At 34.8% G+C, this 14,956-nt stretch overlaps 1 protein-coding gene across 1 annotated transcript; it reads left to right on the top strand.

The window, feature by feature from the left end:
• The first annotated feature begins 5,193 nt into the window (after positions 1-5,193).
• Positions 5,194-14,529, top strand: LOC135200392 (uncharacterized). Its single transcript, XM_064229021.1, has 3 exons — positions 5,194-5,458; positions 10,304-10,595; positions 12,458-14,529. The coding sequence occupies exons 1-3, from the start codon at positions 5,446-5,448 to the stop codon at positions 12,552-12,554; spliced, it is 402 nt and encodes a 133-aa protein (XP_064085091.1). The 5' UTR covers positions 5,194-5,445; the 3' UTR covers positions 12,555-14,529.
• The last annotated feature ends 427 nt before the right edge of the window (positions 14,530-14,956 follow it).

Below are 14,956 nucleotides of genomic sequence, written 5' to 3'. Positions count from 1 at the left end.
TCCACTCGAGTCAACACAGCTCATAGTAGAGAAAAACAACGATCGTTAATACGGCACTTCAATGGTTCACTAATACCGGGGGAGAAGGCGGTAAACAAAGCAAAACTGCGAAGTCATATGACTCCCTTACAGAGTTCATCGAACTAATAAACGATACTAACTTGTTAAAAAAAAACTTAACCTAAAATAAGATCAAAAGGTTGGACAACTATTAACAAATTATAATTAACAAATTATTAATTTACTTTAATCTAATACTGATCTATGCTGCGGAGTTCTGCCTTCGTCCATTCGACTATTCCTGCGCTGTATCTGATTACTGGCACTGCCCATGTGTTTATGGCTTTTATCATATTTCCGGCGTTGAGTTTTGACTTGAGTATCGCCTTGAGTCTCTGCATTTATTCTTTCCTGATCGTGTCCTTCATCTCTTGGTGTTTTATATCCCCTCCTTCCATTATTCCCAGGTATTTGTATCCTGTCTCATCTATGTGTTTGATGTTGCTCCCATCTGGTAGCTTTATCCCTTCAGTCCTTGTTACTTTGCCTTTTTGTATGTTGACTAAGGCGCATTTTTCTATTCCAAACTCCATCCTGATGTCCCCAGATACAATCCTTACAGTCTGGAGTAGGGTATCTATTTCCTTGATGCTCTTACCATACAGCTTGATGTCGTCCATGAACATCAGATGGTTGATTCTGTTGCCTCTTTTCCTGAGTTGGTACCCGGCATCCATCTTCTGTAGTACTTCTGTCATGGGAATCAGGGCTACTACGAAGAGTAGTGGGGACAGTGAGTCGCCCTGGAAGATCCCTCTCCTGATATTAACCTCTGCTAGTCTTATTCCAGAGCTTGTAAGTATTGTATTCCAGTTGCGCATTGTATTTTTGAGGAAGCTGATGGTGTTTTCCTCTGCCCCATATATTTTCAGGCATTCTATTAGCCATGTGTGTGGTATCATGTCGAAGGCTTTCTTATAGTCTATCCATGCCATGCTTAGGTTGGCTTTCCTTCTCCTACTGTTCTTCATTACCATTTTGTCTATGAGGAGCTGGTCTTTTGTGCCCCTACACTTCCTTCTGCAGCCTTTCTGTTGGTGGGGGATGGTGTTTGTCTCCTCTAAGTAGTTGTATAGCCTTTCACTGATGATACCTGTTAGTAACTTCCACATTATTGGTAGGCAGGTGATAGGCCTGTAGTTACTGGCTATATTTCCCTTACTCTTATCTTTTTGTACTAAGGATGTTCTTCCTGTGGTCATCCATTTGGATGCTTGGTGATTTGTGATACAATGCTGGAGTTGTTCTGCTATTCGTGGGTGTAGGGCCTTGAAGTTTTTCAGCCAGTATCCATGGACTTCATCGGGACCTGGGGCTTTCCAGTTTGGCATTTTCTTTAGTTGGTGTCTGACTGTGTCTGTCGTGATGTCTGTGAATCTTTGTTTTATTCTCCCTGTTTCTTCTTCCTTGACTTCCTGGAGCCATGTTGCATTTTTGTTGTGTGATACCGGATTGCTCCATATGTTTTCCCAGAGTCTCTTACTTGGTTCGGCTTCAGGAATTTCTGGGTGGTTGTCTTCCCCTCTTAGTTGGCTGTATAGTCTTTTCTGGTTGGTTCCGAATAGTTTGTTCTGTTGGTATCCCTTATTATTATTATTATTATTATTATTAATAAATAAATAGAAAATAAAATGTATGCAGTCTATTGAAACAAAAGGCCAATTGCATTAGGGCAGTAATGCATTGCATCTTCGCTTAAACCTCTGCATTGCAACCAAAACTAGGAGAAAGTTTCCGGCGTCTTATCTGTCGCGACGAAGAAATAAAAAGAATGAAAAGAAAATGAATGGGAAATGGTAGAAGAAAAACGTGTATATCAGAAGATCCGGGACTCTATATGGTTTAATAACCCCTTTCCCCGTCCACCCCCCTCCTCTCTCTCTCTCTCTCTCTCTCTCTCTCTCTCTCTCTCTCTCTCTCTCTCAAAAATGAAAATTAATGGAAACTTGTAGAAGGAAAACGTGGGGACCAGAAGATCCGGGAATCTATGGTTCCTCCCCCCGCACCCGCCCTCTCTCTCTCTCTCTCTCTCTCTTCTCTCTCTCTCTCTCTCTCTCTCTCTAAAATTAAAAATTAAAACTGGATGGAAAAATGGTCGAAGATAAAAGTGAGACCAGACTATCCGGGAATCTATGGTTTCTCTCTCTCTCTCTGTCTCTCTCTCTCTCTCTCTCTCTCTCTCTCGTTTCTTGAAAGCGGCGCCGAAGCGGAGCTTTCGCTGACGAATTAACGAAAAAAGCTAAACGTTCTTTCTTAGACCGTGCCTTGGAGGCGTATACGATGCACTTTTCATTCTCTCTCTTTCTCCAAAACGTCAGTCAGTCAGCTCTGAGAGAAACTGTATGGTAAAGAACAGAGATACACACACACACACACACACACACACACACACACACACACACACATATATATATATATATATATATATATATATATATATATATATATATATATATATATATATATGTAACATATTCTCAAATATTAGGTCTATCTCCCCTTCATTGTCAGTTTTGGTTCATGACAAGCCAAGAATGCAAAGTTAATTTGATATTATACAGTATTAGGTAGCAATATATATACATATATATATATATATATATATAATATATATATATATATATATATATATATGTGTGTGTGTGTGTGTGTGTGTGTGTGTGTGTGTGTATCTTCTTCTCTTTCTCACATTAAGAGGTCGGTTGCCTGATGTGCCTTCTTCACTGCCTCCTATGAAAGGCTTCATAGATATTTTATATATATATATATATATATATATATATATATATATATATATGAATACAGGGTTTCATTTAAATCGTGTAGTCTCGGAAATCAATAAGCACCCATAAGAAATAACCGTTAGACTAAACTACACCATACTACACATAAACAAGAAAAAGTCAGTTTAAAACTAAGACAACTGTGCTTTAAACTGATCTAGACCGTAACCTTTCACGTCAATGATTTAAATGATTCAAAAGAGGCAAAAATTGGAGAAGAATATGCAAACGTCTAGAAAAATAATGTTTATGAAGTACACAGGTCGCATCTCTCGAAGTTTCTTACTTCGGAAAAAAGAGCATCTTGGAAGCAGTTGCTTTTATTATCGTTAGTTCTAATGTCTTGCTTTTTTTTGGCGATTTTAATGCCATTTTTATACAGTGTTATTATAATAAACAGTTACGTTCCTCCTGCCATTAAGGTAGTAGTGAAAAACATATACGCTTGTCTGATGTATTTTGCGTAAAGTGAGGCACCTCATTATCCGATCCATGACGTGAGTTTTTGATGTCCTTTACTGTAATGTGAACGCATCTCTCTGTATCTCGACTCTCTCTTATATAACCGTAATTTTAGAGGATGTGGGCAGACTAGTTTTGAGATGAACCTTAGGCAGAGAGAGACAAAGTGAGACATCATTCAATGACTCTCTAAATCACAAATAAAAAAAAAACTCTTGAAAAGTAAAAGGAAATCTAGCAATTTGAGAAATCCGACGAGGAACAATATTCCCCCAAAATTGTGAGAAATTATAAGCCCAGAAGTGCGCGTCATAAACACAGTCATCATACTTGTTGAATACATGTGGATGACACCCCGATTTCGGAAAGATTTAGATGATAATATGTTCTTAAAGAAAGTTTTGGACCCTGCGTTACAGATGCGTGAATGAGTCGGCAGGAAAATGCTCCTGCTATTTTTACCAAAAGATAACGAGGATAATGACTGCAATTCGGATAGATATCTTCAACACTTAACAATGTAAGAGGCGATATTTTCGAAAGAGAAGGCAGGCAGATAAGTAAATATAGCTGCAGTCGACAAAACTATCATTTAACGTGGAAAGTGTCAACGATTCCCAAGAAAATGGTCTTTGTCACAGATTACGAGAAATGGAACAAAATCAATAGTCTGGAGGAAAAGGCGATAAAACTCGTGAGAAATTATTTTCACTGCATTTTTCAATGTGGAATAGATGTGAATGAAATACCTTCCCAAATTTCTTCCCCATCACAAAAGGCTTTGCATCTATCGACAGAAAAATCTATCCAAGTTTACGTATCTTTGATTATTGAAACTAATCGTGATCGCATCTTGCAATTCCCTCCTCGCCTTTCCACTCTTTCCCCCACCCCTACCCTTCCCCCCCCTCACCCCACGCCCCCTCTTACCTCATTATTTTATGACGTTTTCCATGGCTTCGAATCTGAATTATCACGAAAGAGAAACTTCAGATAAAAAGACGGATAAGAGGGGGAGATGTCGTAAGGGTGGAAATCCTACCAGAATGGAACGGGATTAGGTCCTTGTGTAGAGCCGTAGACCAATAAGCCGTTGGTAGCGTGTGCCAGCTGCCTCTGACAGAAATAATGGCTTATAATGACCCAAAAGGCATCTCGCCGACACTAACACCGCCACCCCCCTACCCCCTCCCGCCCCCACAAGCCCCACCATCCCCTTTTTCATTGGCCGTAGGAAAGAAATAACTCGCCATTCTCTCACGTGAGAAATGTTCTCCATGCGGTCGATATAGTAAACATTGAAAATTATTTTTAAAATGCTGCTGAGGTTTCGAATTTGAAAATAGAGGTTGGGTTATTTCAAGAAACTAGACCTTTTCAATACATAACCTGTAATTTGCATATTAGAATTTAGATAAGTTTCGAAATTAGCCGAGTTGTTATTTTTAATTTAATTGATATTAAATGGCTTGTATGCAATTCAGAAAAAGCATTGAAGCTTTTACAAAAACATCAGTTATCAAGCAGATTATCACATAATTTAAAAATATTGAAGATAAATCCACCTAATCCAGCCACAAAAAGAGTAATATTTAAAAAAAAAAAAAACATTACAAAAACATTACAAAAATCTCGCCTTTGGTCAAAGACGAGGGAAGAATCTTTTGTACTTGAACCTCGTCCCACCCGCCTCCCCCCAAAAACAAGCCGAGCAGAAGCCTCAGAAAAGACAGAAATCCGTGTCGGGGCGTGGAGGAAGAAACAGGGGGGGGTCACAGGGCACCGTCTAGGGGACCCCCTTCCTTCAGGAGGAGGAAAGAGAGAGAGAGAGAGAGAGAGGCGACCCCCGTATATAAGACGCAGGAAGTAGCCAGGTGAGGCACTAGTCTCTTCGGGAAGTTCAGCCTGCCAACATCAACAACACCAGAGACGTCGCCGTCAGCGCCTTCTTCAGTTCACGCACACACACGTCAGGCCTCGCCCTCCAACATCCCGTCCCCTAGTCCTCCCCCACCTCCTCCTACTCCTCCTACGAAGTCCTCGTTCTAGTCACGGCTGCCTTCTGCTGCGCCTTCGTCGACGACTTCCTCGAGACAGACCAGAGGACTTGAGGCTATCGAACCGATTCGTTTACAACAAGATGGCTTTTAAGGGTAGGGAATAGTGTCGTTGCTACTATTACTACTACTACTAATAATAATAATTATAATAATCACACTAATAATAATATTAATAATACTTCTCGGGGTAGGTGGTTCAAGGGACGCCATTCTTGAATTCGTGTTTCTTTTCTTTTTCATTTTTTCATTATTTTTAAATAATTGACACTACTCCCCTAGCTTCTATAAAGTAAGTTATAAGTATATATACATACACACATTATATATATATATACCATATATACATATATATATATATATATGTATATATATTTTTAACTATATAACATTATATATATATATATAGTATATATACATTACAGTAATTACATACAACATACACATTATATAACATACATACATACCATAGATACATACTATATACATACATACATTACATATATATATATATATATATATATATATATATATATATATATATATATGAATGTATGTATGCCTATGCATTTGTACGGGCATATTGACAAACTCATAAACGCAGCCCGAGAGAGCGTGCAATCGTCAAAAGTATAGCAGAATGATCACTCAGCCTTTTCGCAATTTCCTATCATATAGAATTATTTTCATTCACGCACCACCACAAATATAAAATGAACAAATGTATCATATACTTACTTGACGTTTTTCTTCTTTCTGAAATCACTACCTACAAAGGATTAACTCGACATAAATCCCAGGCTTTGGAAATTTCATGTCATTCGATAAACGTACGTTCTTTTGAACCGAGTCTTTTGTCAGAAATTGTTAATATTTTCTGTATTGTCGTATACTTCTCTAAAAGGTTTTACCTTTTTCTTATTATTCTCATACCGAATCTTTTTGGTTTCTTGTCTCTTATTCGGTAAGAATATGTTCATATTTCTAATAATGATAACAATATTGCAAAATTTACTAAGTAAGCCACTTAAACCTCTATTCAGTGTTCATATTGGCTTTAAACTTTCACAATAAAAATCAAAACATTGTCTTTCCAAACGACGGTCATCTTGAACAGAAAAAAAATTAGCATTTGTATGTATGCATATACGTAGTATAATTTTATACTTAAAGATATACAGACATACAAACAAAAATACAAACATTTGTATTTTTTGCCTCAGCAGGTGCGAACATTATATTTTTATTCAAATTTTCTTTAAACATAAGAATGATCAAAATAGCCATGTATATATTGTGAAAGAAAAAAATTAATATTAACTAAACTTACGATACATGCAAAACAAAAAGGAAAAAAACTCTTATATACAATAAAGTAGGGAAAAGACAATGAAATGAAAAATTGATAATCATAATAATAATTAATAATCATAATAATAATAAATAATAATAATAATAATAATGATATAATAAATGAATTGAACTGAATCCCTTATTTCAGCTATAAGTCATATTAATTAGATAATAATGATAAGAATAATAATAATAATAATAATAATAATAATAATAATAATAATAATAATAATAATAATAATAATAATAATAATAATAATAATAATAATAAAAATGAGGGTATGATGATGATGAAGATAATGATATTGCAGCTGCACCCCTTATGGCAGTGAAAACAATGACACTTTGAATGCCACAATGATTATAATCATCAGTGCCCCATAAACCCATATCAATGGTACCTTCATTATTATCAATTTTTTTTTATTAGCTTCAACTGGTTCACTCAGACAAGACTCAAGCAACGAGTCATCTTACAAACAATCAAGCGTAATTGGTTTTTCTTGCTCGTATGATGAGGCAAATCGCACCTTGCTTTATGGCAAAAATATTCAAATTTTATTCATTGCTTTCGCCTTGTTTGGGGGAAAATATGAAGTATGAGTATGTTTTTTTTTTTTTTTTTTTTGCGTGTCAGTTTTGACCACGCACTATCAAAATGCCTTTCGAATATAGCAGTACTTGTAAAATATTCTGACTTACATACACACAATTACACACACACACACTTATATATATACATATCTATGTATATATACATATATATATACATATATATTTATGTATATATATATATAATATACGTAGATATTATATCCAGTATATATATATATATATATATATATATATATATATATATATATATGTATATATATACGTACATATTATATCCAGTATATATATACATATATTATATAATTATTATATATTATATAATATAAGAGAGATAGATAGATGATAAGATAGAAGTAAGTTAGATTAATAGAGTAGATAAGATAGATAGATAGAATAGATAATAGATAGTAGATAGAGATAGATAGATAGATAGATAGATAGATAGATATTTACTGGATATAATATGGCTCAGCCAAGGATTATTACCTATTTCATGTATATGAAATATTATCTGTTACACACTGTTACGTGATATGTCATCAATATGACATTATCTGCCGACTTTTATCAAACAAACTTGACCCAAATGCAACTCGCACAAAGAGATGACTTGCCGCATTTCTGTCGTTATGAAAAGGGGTAAGGGGACCCCACACTTATACGTTGACTCAGACCAGATTTTCTGATGACTCACAGCTGTAAATTCGGTAAAATCCCATGCAAGGAAAATAGTAAACAATAAACAAATAATCAAAAGAGAACATACTTGCCAAGATGAAAATGAACCAGGGAAGCATTCTAAGTAAGTGGATATGAGAGAGAGTAAACAGGAAATGTAATTCAATAAATATATAATTAAGTCAATTAAAAACAATTTTCAAGGATAACATGGAAATGAAAGGGGCAAGATTCTAAATAAGTGAGTATGAGAAAAAGTAAACAGGAAAATAAATTGTAAGTAGTTTAATAAACAAATAAATAAGTAGATTGAAAACAATTCACAAGGAGGCAAAATAAAATATAAAACGTAAACAATTCATTTTACGAAAAAAAATATACTCAGATAAGAGGTCAGCATCACGAACAAAAGAAATACAATAATCTTTAAAAATTCTTCAAATGCAATACCTTGTCTTCCATTGTGTTCAGTGAAAGAAAACTCTTGATAAATGGAAGATCATTAGCCATTACGACCAACTACGCTCACGAATGAAACAGACACTTTACCGCTCGTTACGACGTAGCTGGTGGCGAAATGAAATGTTATCTGTGACAGAGAGAGAGAGATAGAGAGAGAGAAAGAGAGAGAGAAAATGAAATTCTACGTGCTACCTGCTGGTACACAGAAAGACGGACACGCAAGTGGTAGTAATATGTTCCCTGGTTCTCTGAATGTTATATACACAGTGTTGTGGCCTCCGAAATCTCAATAAACGGTTAAACTCTCTCTCTCTCTCTCCTCTTCTCTTCTCTCTCTCTCTCTCTCTCTCTCTCTCTCTCTCTCTCTCTCTCTCTCTCTCTCTCTCTATTTCAACTCTTTAACATATAACCTGCACATCTAATTACAGATGATTACCGTGAACGTAAATATACTATGTATATATTTATATATATATATATATATATATATATATATATATATATACATATATATATATATGTTAATATTATAATATAATTATATATATATATATAGTATTTGTAATATATAAATTTATTAGATATTATAAATATTAGTATAATATAATAGATAATTTGTAAATATTATAAATAATTTCATATATTAAATTAATATAGTATATATTATATATATATTATATATATAATATATATAGAGAGAGAAGAGAGAGAGAGAGAGAGAGAGAGAGAGAGAGAGAGAGGTCAGAAAGTAGCTTTTACAGTTTCATGGCCTCAAAACTACCCCTTTCTTAGTCTTTAGTTCTGCTCTCTGGTCTCACTTCCTCCTCTTATCCATCTGCTTTCCCAGCCACGTGATCGGCGTCTCTGCCTTGAGTTTCAGGTGCTAAGAGGCTTTCTCACTTCTGACGAAGGTCCTCTTAGCAGGATGGTTATCCTGAAGCAGAAAGGGAACCCGTATTTTTCATGCCCTATAATTGTAGATATGGCGTAGCGGTTTCTTGAAGTTATTCATATTATTGTTACTCATAAGACTGATAAAAGCTCCCACATAATATTTCATGTTATTTGCATATGACCTTAGGCTGAAACCAAAATATCTTATTATTATTATTATTATTATTATTATTATTATTATTATTATTATTATTATTATTATTATTATTATTATTATTATTATTATTATTATTATTATTATCACTGAAAGATATTACTGCATCAGCTGCATTTAATTTATAAAGAGCCTTCTCTTTACAAATTAAATGCAGCTGATGCAGCAGTATCTTTCAAAAATAATTGTTTGAAAGAGGGTCTCCTTACTATATTAATTATTATTATTATTATTATTATTATTATTATTATTATTATTATTATTATTATTATGTGCACTTCCTGACAATTTATCTATAAAGAAAACGAGCTTTTTATGTATATATTTTTCTCTTCAAACCTACTTTTATGTTCTTTTATTTAACGTTAATTAGATTGGAAATACTTTTAAAATGAGAAAATAGCTGCAGATGTCTGTTTCACTTTTGGCTCAGTGTAGAATCCTTGCTGCCTTGAAATTACAAACAAAATTTCTTCCAAAAAAATCTTTCAGGCAGTTTGTCCATTATTGGAGAAAGTAGAAGGTCGCCATTTCCAACACTCCAGCAACCGACGTAACAGCAATAACTAAAGCGCGTAATCTTAACCTACTTCTCCTCCCTCCCCCTACAGGAACAAACAATTATTTCCGCCATCTCCCGCAAAACTGACATTCCGATAATAAAACCTAAAGCGAGTCATTTTTTTTTTCTTATCATTCTCTTTCCACCATTACCCTCAAAACAGGCGCGATCATTCTCTTCGTCATAAGCGTTGCCGCTTTCTCTTCGACCTCCGCCTTGGTAAAGCCCAGTATCGGCAAGGATGTCAAGAAGGCCGAAGACGAGGCCGACCCCAGGCTCTTCTTTATACCCATCACGGCTACGGCCGGCACCGACACCTCCATCTCGATCAGTTACGGCACCATAGCCCTCTACGGCCTCCTCCTCATTGCTGCCATAGCAGTGGCCATCGCCGTTCCGATCGCCGTGGGCGTCGGGATTTATAAGAAGTACGAGGGTTCAGACTATACCGGCACGTGAGTATCCTTTTGTTTACGTTTTCCTTCCCCGCCAAAGAAGGTATGGACGTTGCATCTGTGTAAGAAGTGCTTTTCTTTTGTTTACATTCTTCCTCTCCCGCCAAAGAAGGTATGGACCTTCTGTCTGTATCTACAGTACTTCGCTTTTGTTTACTTATTCCTCTCCCGCTACGAAGGTATGGACGTTCTGTCTTTGTCTAAAGTGCTTCGCTTTTGTTTACATTTATCTTCTTCCCAAAAAGGAGTGGACCTTCTGTTTGTCTCTGAATCTGGGAGTTCTGTGTGTCTGGAGTTTTTGTCTGAGAGGTGTTATTCAGATATGCAAAGGATTTAACCGCTTCGCTTTTATTTTCTGCTATGGCTGCAACCATTCCTATTAGTATCGTACCACTTCTTTAATCCTTTATTTTTAGTTTCTCTTAAATGCAAAAAGAGTATATGTAGCATTTAATATTAAGTTTCCTGTCGTCATAATAACCAAATGCATGTAAATTGTAAAGATAAGCAAGAGTTTCTCTTGATAGGAGCAAAGATTAAAATTTCTCATCCTGCTGCTACCATATATATATATATATATATATATATATATATATATATATATATATATATATATGTATATATATATATATATATATATATATATATATATATATATATTATATATATATATATATGGTTTGAGGGATAGGAACAATCCTGCCCATATAATATGATCATATATTTGTATATACTTCTTTTCATATTGCTTCCATTAAATTTAATTTTTTGCAAATATAATTTGTTCTTGTATATAGATAAACGTTTATTTTCTAAGGTGTACATATGTATATATATATAATCTAGTAGAATTGATGAAGGCCTGAGATGAATTCTAAAAGGGATTTTTGTTGCCACATTAAGATAAAGGTGCGTATTTCTTCGCTTCAGGGAAACAAAATGTCAAATTATACAAAAATCTCTTCAAAATTCCACTTGAGTCTTCTCACTGTGGTCAACATCGCAAGCTCTCAGATTTACCCATATTTAATGTCTTTCTGATTTCCGCGTTTTCTTTTTTTCAAATCATGTATTTGAAACCTTGCATTCACCTTTAACTAAATTACTATTCAAGCGAGACGACCACAGGCCGACTTTCCAGTGTCCCTTTCCAGTTTCAAGAAACCTGGATCTCATATTTCGCTTCATTGAAAAAATTAATTGAAATAATTGTCAAAAGATACAGAAACAACAATGAACAAATAAAATTAAATAAAAGTTTACAAAAAAGAAATATTAATGTTAGGAGAGACATTTTACATTAATATGATCGTTAGAGGAAAAAAAATTTGATAGAGAGAGAAACGTGCGGAATAATTGTGAATTTCCCGAAACTGAAGCGAAATACAGGACAGGCACTTTAAACTGGAAAGCTGGACTGGGTGTTCGAGGACCTTTTTACCAGCGAAAGAAAGGGCATCCTTGTAAATAGCTCCTTTCATATTTACCCCTTTCAAGAAAAAGGCAACTGGTGATCCAGTACCCTTTAGCTATAAAAAAGGAAGGGGGGGAGGGCATCGCTTGTAGTAAACAGATCACTTTTGTAAATAGATCCTCCTCGGGTTTGCCCCTTTCAAAAAAAAGGCGAATGGTGACCCAGAACCTTTTTTTAACTGAAAAAAAAAAAGGGTGCGGTCATCGCTTGTAAGTAAAACTTCCTTTTTGTAAATAGATCCTTCTCAAGGAAAAGGTGGACCCGGGTCCTCCAGTGCCTTTTACCTATAAAAAAAGGGGAGACTCCATCATAGGACAAGAACTCCTTTTCTGTAAATAGATCCTTCTCTTGTTGATTTTTCCCCTTTTTCCCAAAATCCTTCTGACAGGGGATACGACACGGCTCCAACTTACGGTTACGAGACGGGTCCCTACCGCTCCTCCATCCACAGGTCCTTGGAGGACGCCGCCGAAAAATACAACTGAGGTTTCGAAGGACGCTTAGGATTCCTCAAGGCCGACTGTAGGATTTCATTTGATAGACTTCTCTGTGGTTGCTTCCTGACTGTTAACCGTTTATTTATTCGATATTTCTTTCTATTTATTGTGCAATTGTTCACGGTGTCGTCTTTATTATTGCGCGAGAAGATCCACTGACCAAAAGGATTGAGGTTCCCAAGGATTCTTTGATCTCCTTGGATGTGATAGGCTTTGCCGTCTTTGTTTCCTGCGTATATATACATTTATCTATTTATTTATTTATTTAACCATTCATTATGTATATTACAACACATTACATTTCTTTAGTTTCTGTCTTAATTTATTTTAGAGTTTGCTTTAATTTATATCTTGTTATTCCTTCCATTTCCATCTCCAATTCCATTAGCAAATTAACGATTCCGTAATGTATGAAAGACAATGACAATCTTATAAGAATAGTCATAGACTGAAACTATTCTTTAAGATCAGAAGTAATGTTAAATAGCGCAGATTTTTCATTTATTTTATTTATTACTCTTCATATGATAATAAGAAAACTTTTCGGTAGGTTTTTTTTAACCTGAAAGGGAGAATTAATTTTTTCTTTATAGATGTTCACAAAGAAAGGATTATTCCACAATTTTGTAGATTTCAAATGACAGGCATTGGATACCTTATAGAAACATGAATCTGCTTCGTGGCTTCATTATGTAAACAATTTTATAACTTCACGTTAAAAGGTGAGAAAAAAAATCTCTTGCTGCCAATGACATAATAAAACATTTTCTTTTCCGAGACTTTGTAATATCAGTAAAGAACTTATGACTTTTATTCGTTGCTAAAATCAGTCTGCGACTGAGAAATACAATGACTGACGCAATACGTTGATTTCCATATTCAAAGACATAAAAGCTTCCTGATTCCTGTATGACTGCGAGTTCACTGACTGACACAGAACTGGTTTACCGATTCTGACTGATTCCACGACAATTTTAATGACTGATGCCACGGCGTGTCAGAATCAGCGACTGATTCCACGGCTTAACAATTCCTATGACGGACGCAGGACATGTTTCCTCATACCAAGACGAAGCCTTCGACATACTTTCTCCGACATTTCCCCAGTGATAGAGGTTGAACAAAGACATTCTTCTGCTTCTTCTTCTCCTTCTTCTTCTCCTTCTTCGCTGACCAACATATCTCAGACCCCGAAGCAAGTGACTCTTCATGCTTTAATGGACATTGTCTCATGTTTACAGAGAAAGAAAGAAAACGTGATTAATTCAAAACTTAAAGGAAGGAGGAGGAAAGCATAATTATCTGAAATCTCGATAAAAATAAGATGATAAATTTAACGGGGCCAGCTCGTCTTACCATGATGCCGTCGACTGACTTATTACGCGGTTTCTTTTTTTTTTTTTTTTTTTTGTTCTTATGCTCTTTCTTATCTGCGTCATATTTACAACGGTGAAATTCATCCGCTCATTTTTTTTAAATGCTAACTGCTCAATTTTACATCATCGTGTACCTTAACAGTGTAAAACATCGGTAATTTTTGTAGAATCGCTGTTTATTATACATAATATTAAGATGTTATTTCTTCATACGACATCAGAGAATTTTTTTTTTAGTTTATTTATTCATAAGCTGACTCATCGCCGTCACGGCTTTGCAACATCACCGTGCATATTGCAGGGAGCTGGTTGTACGCATATTCTTGTATTCCTTAGTGACGCCAGTTTTCGTTGTCATAAGGCAATCAATCAATCTTGTATTCCTGACCTACAGAGAGTTCTGTAATCCGTTGTTTGTACGTTTTGTTTTGTATTTTCTCTAAAATCAGTGATGTATATAGCATATATATATGTGTATATGTATCTACATATAAATATATTTATATATATACAAATATTTATACATGTATATTTTCATAAATATATATGTATATATAAGCAAATATCACAGGAAAAATAAGAGATAAGAGATTTACAAGATGTTAATTTTATATTATTATTATTATTATTATTATTATTATTTTTATTATTATTACATTTCGAACCCTCTCTCAAACGAACTTCATTAAACAGGATGGCATTCTGGATGCCATTAAGGTTCTACTACAGTTTCTCAACTTCTCGAATGAGTTCCTTTGTAGCAGTAGGAAAATTGTATCAGAGCTGTCAAAAGTTCATTTATGTCTTAACGCGTTGGTAGTACTTTCTACCAGTGACTGACAGGCTAATGATGCCAGGAGTACAATTATGCCATATTTCCCTGCTGCTTCGAAAACACTCATTCCAGAGATTGAGAAACTACAATATTGTTGTTAATGGCATCCAGATGGCCATTATTATTATTATTATTATTATTATTATTATTATTATTATTATTATTATATTATTATTATT

The sequence above is a fragment of the Macrobrachium nipponense genome, chromosome 26 (assembly GCF_015104395.2).
Source record: "Macrobrachium nipponense isolate FS-2020 chromosome 26, ASM1510439v2, whole genome shotgun sequence".
Classification (NCBI taxonomy): domain Eukaryota; kingdom Metazoa; phylum Arthropoda; class Malacostraca; order Decapoda; family Palaemonidae; genus Macrobrachium; species Macrobrachium nipponense.
This window is presented reverse-complemented; position numbering and strand designations above follow the sequence as displayed.

Excerpts from the sequence above, each read along its gene's own strand:
- LOC135200392 (XM_064229021.1), top strand. Across the intron at positions 10,596-12,457 it reads GGTTCAGACTATACCGGCAC|GGGATACGACACGGCTCCAA; the intron begins GTGAGTATCCTT and ends TCCTTCTGACAG.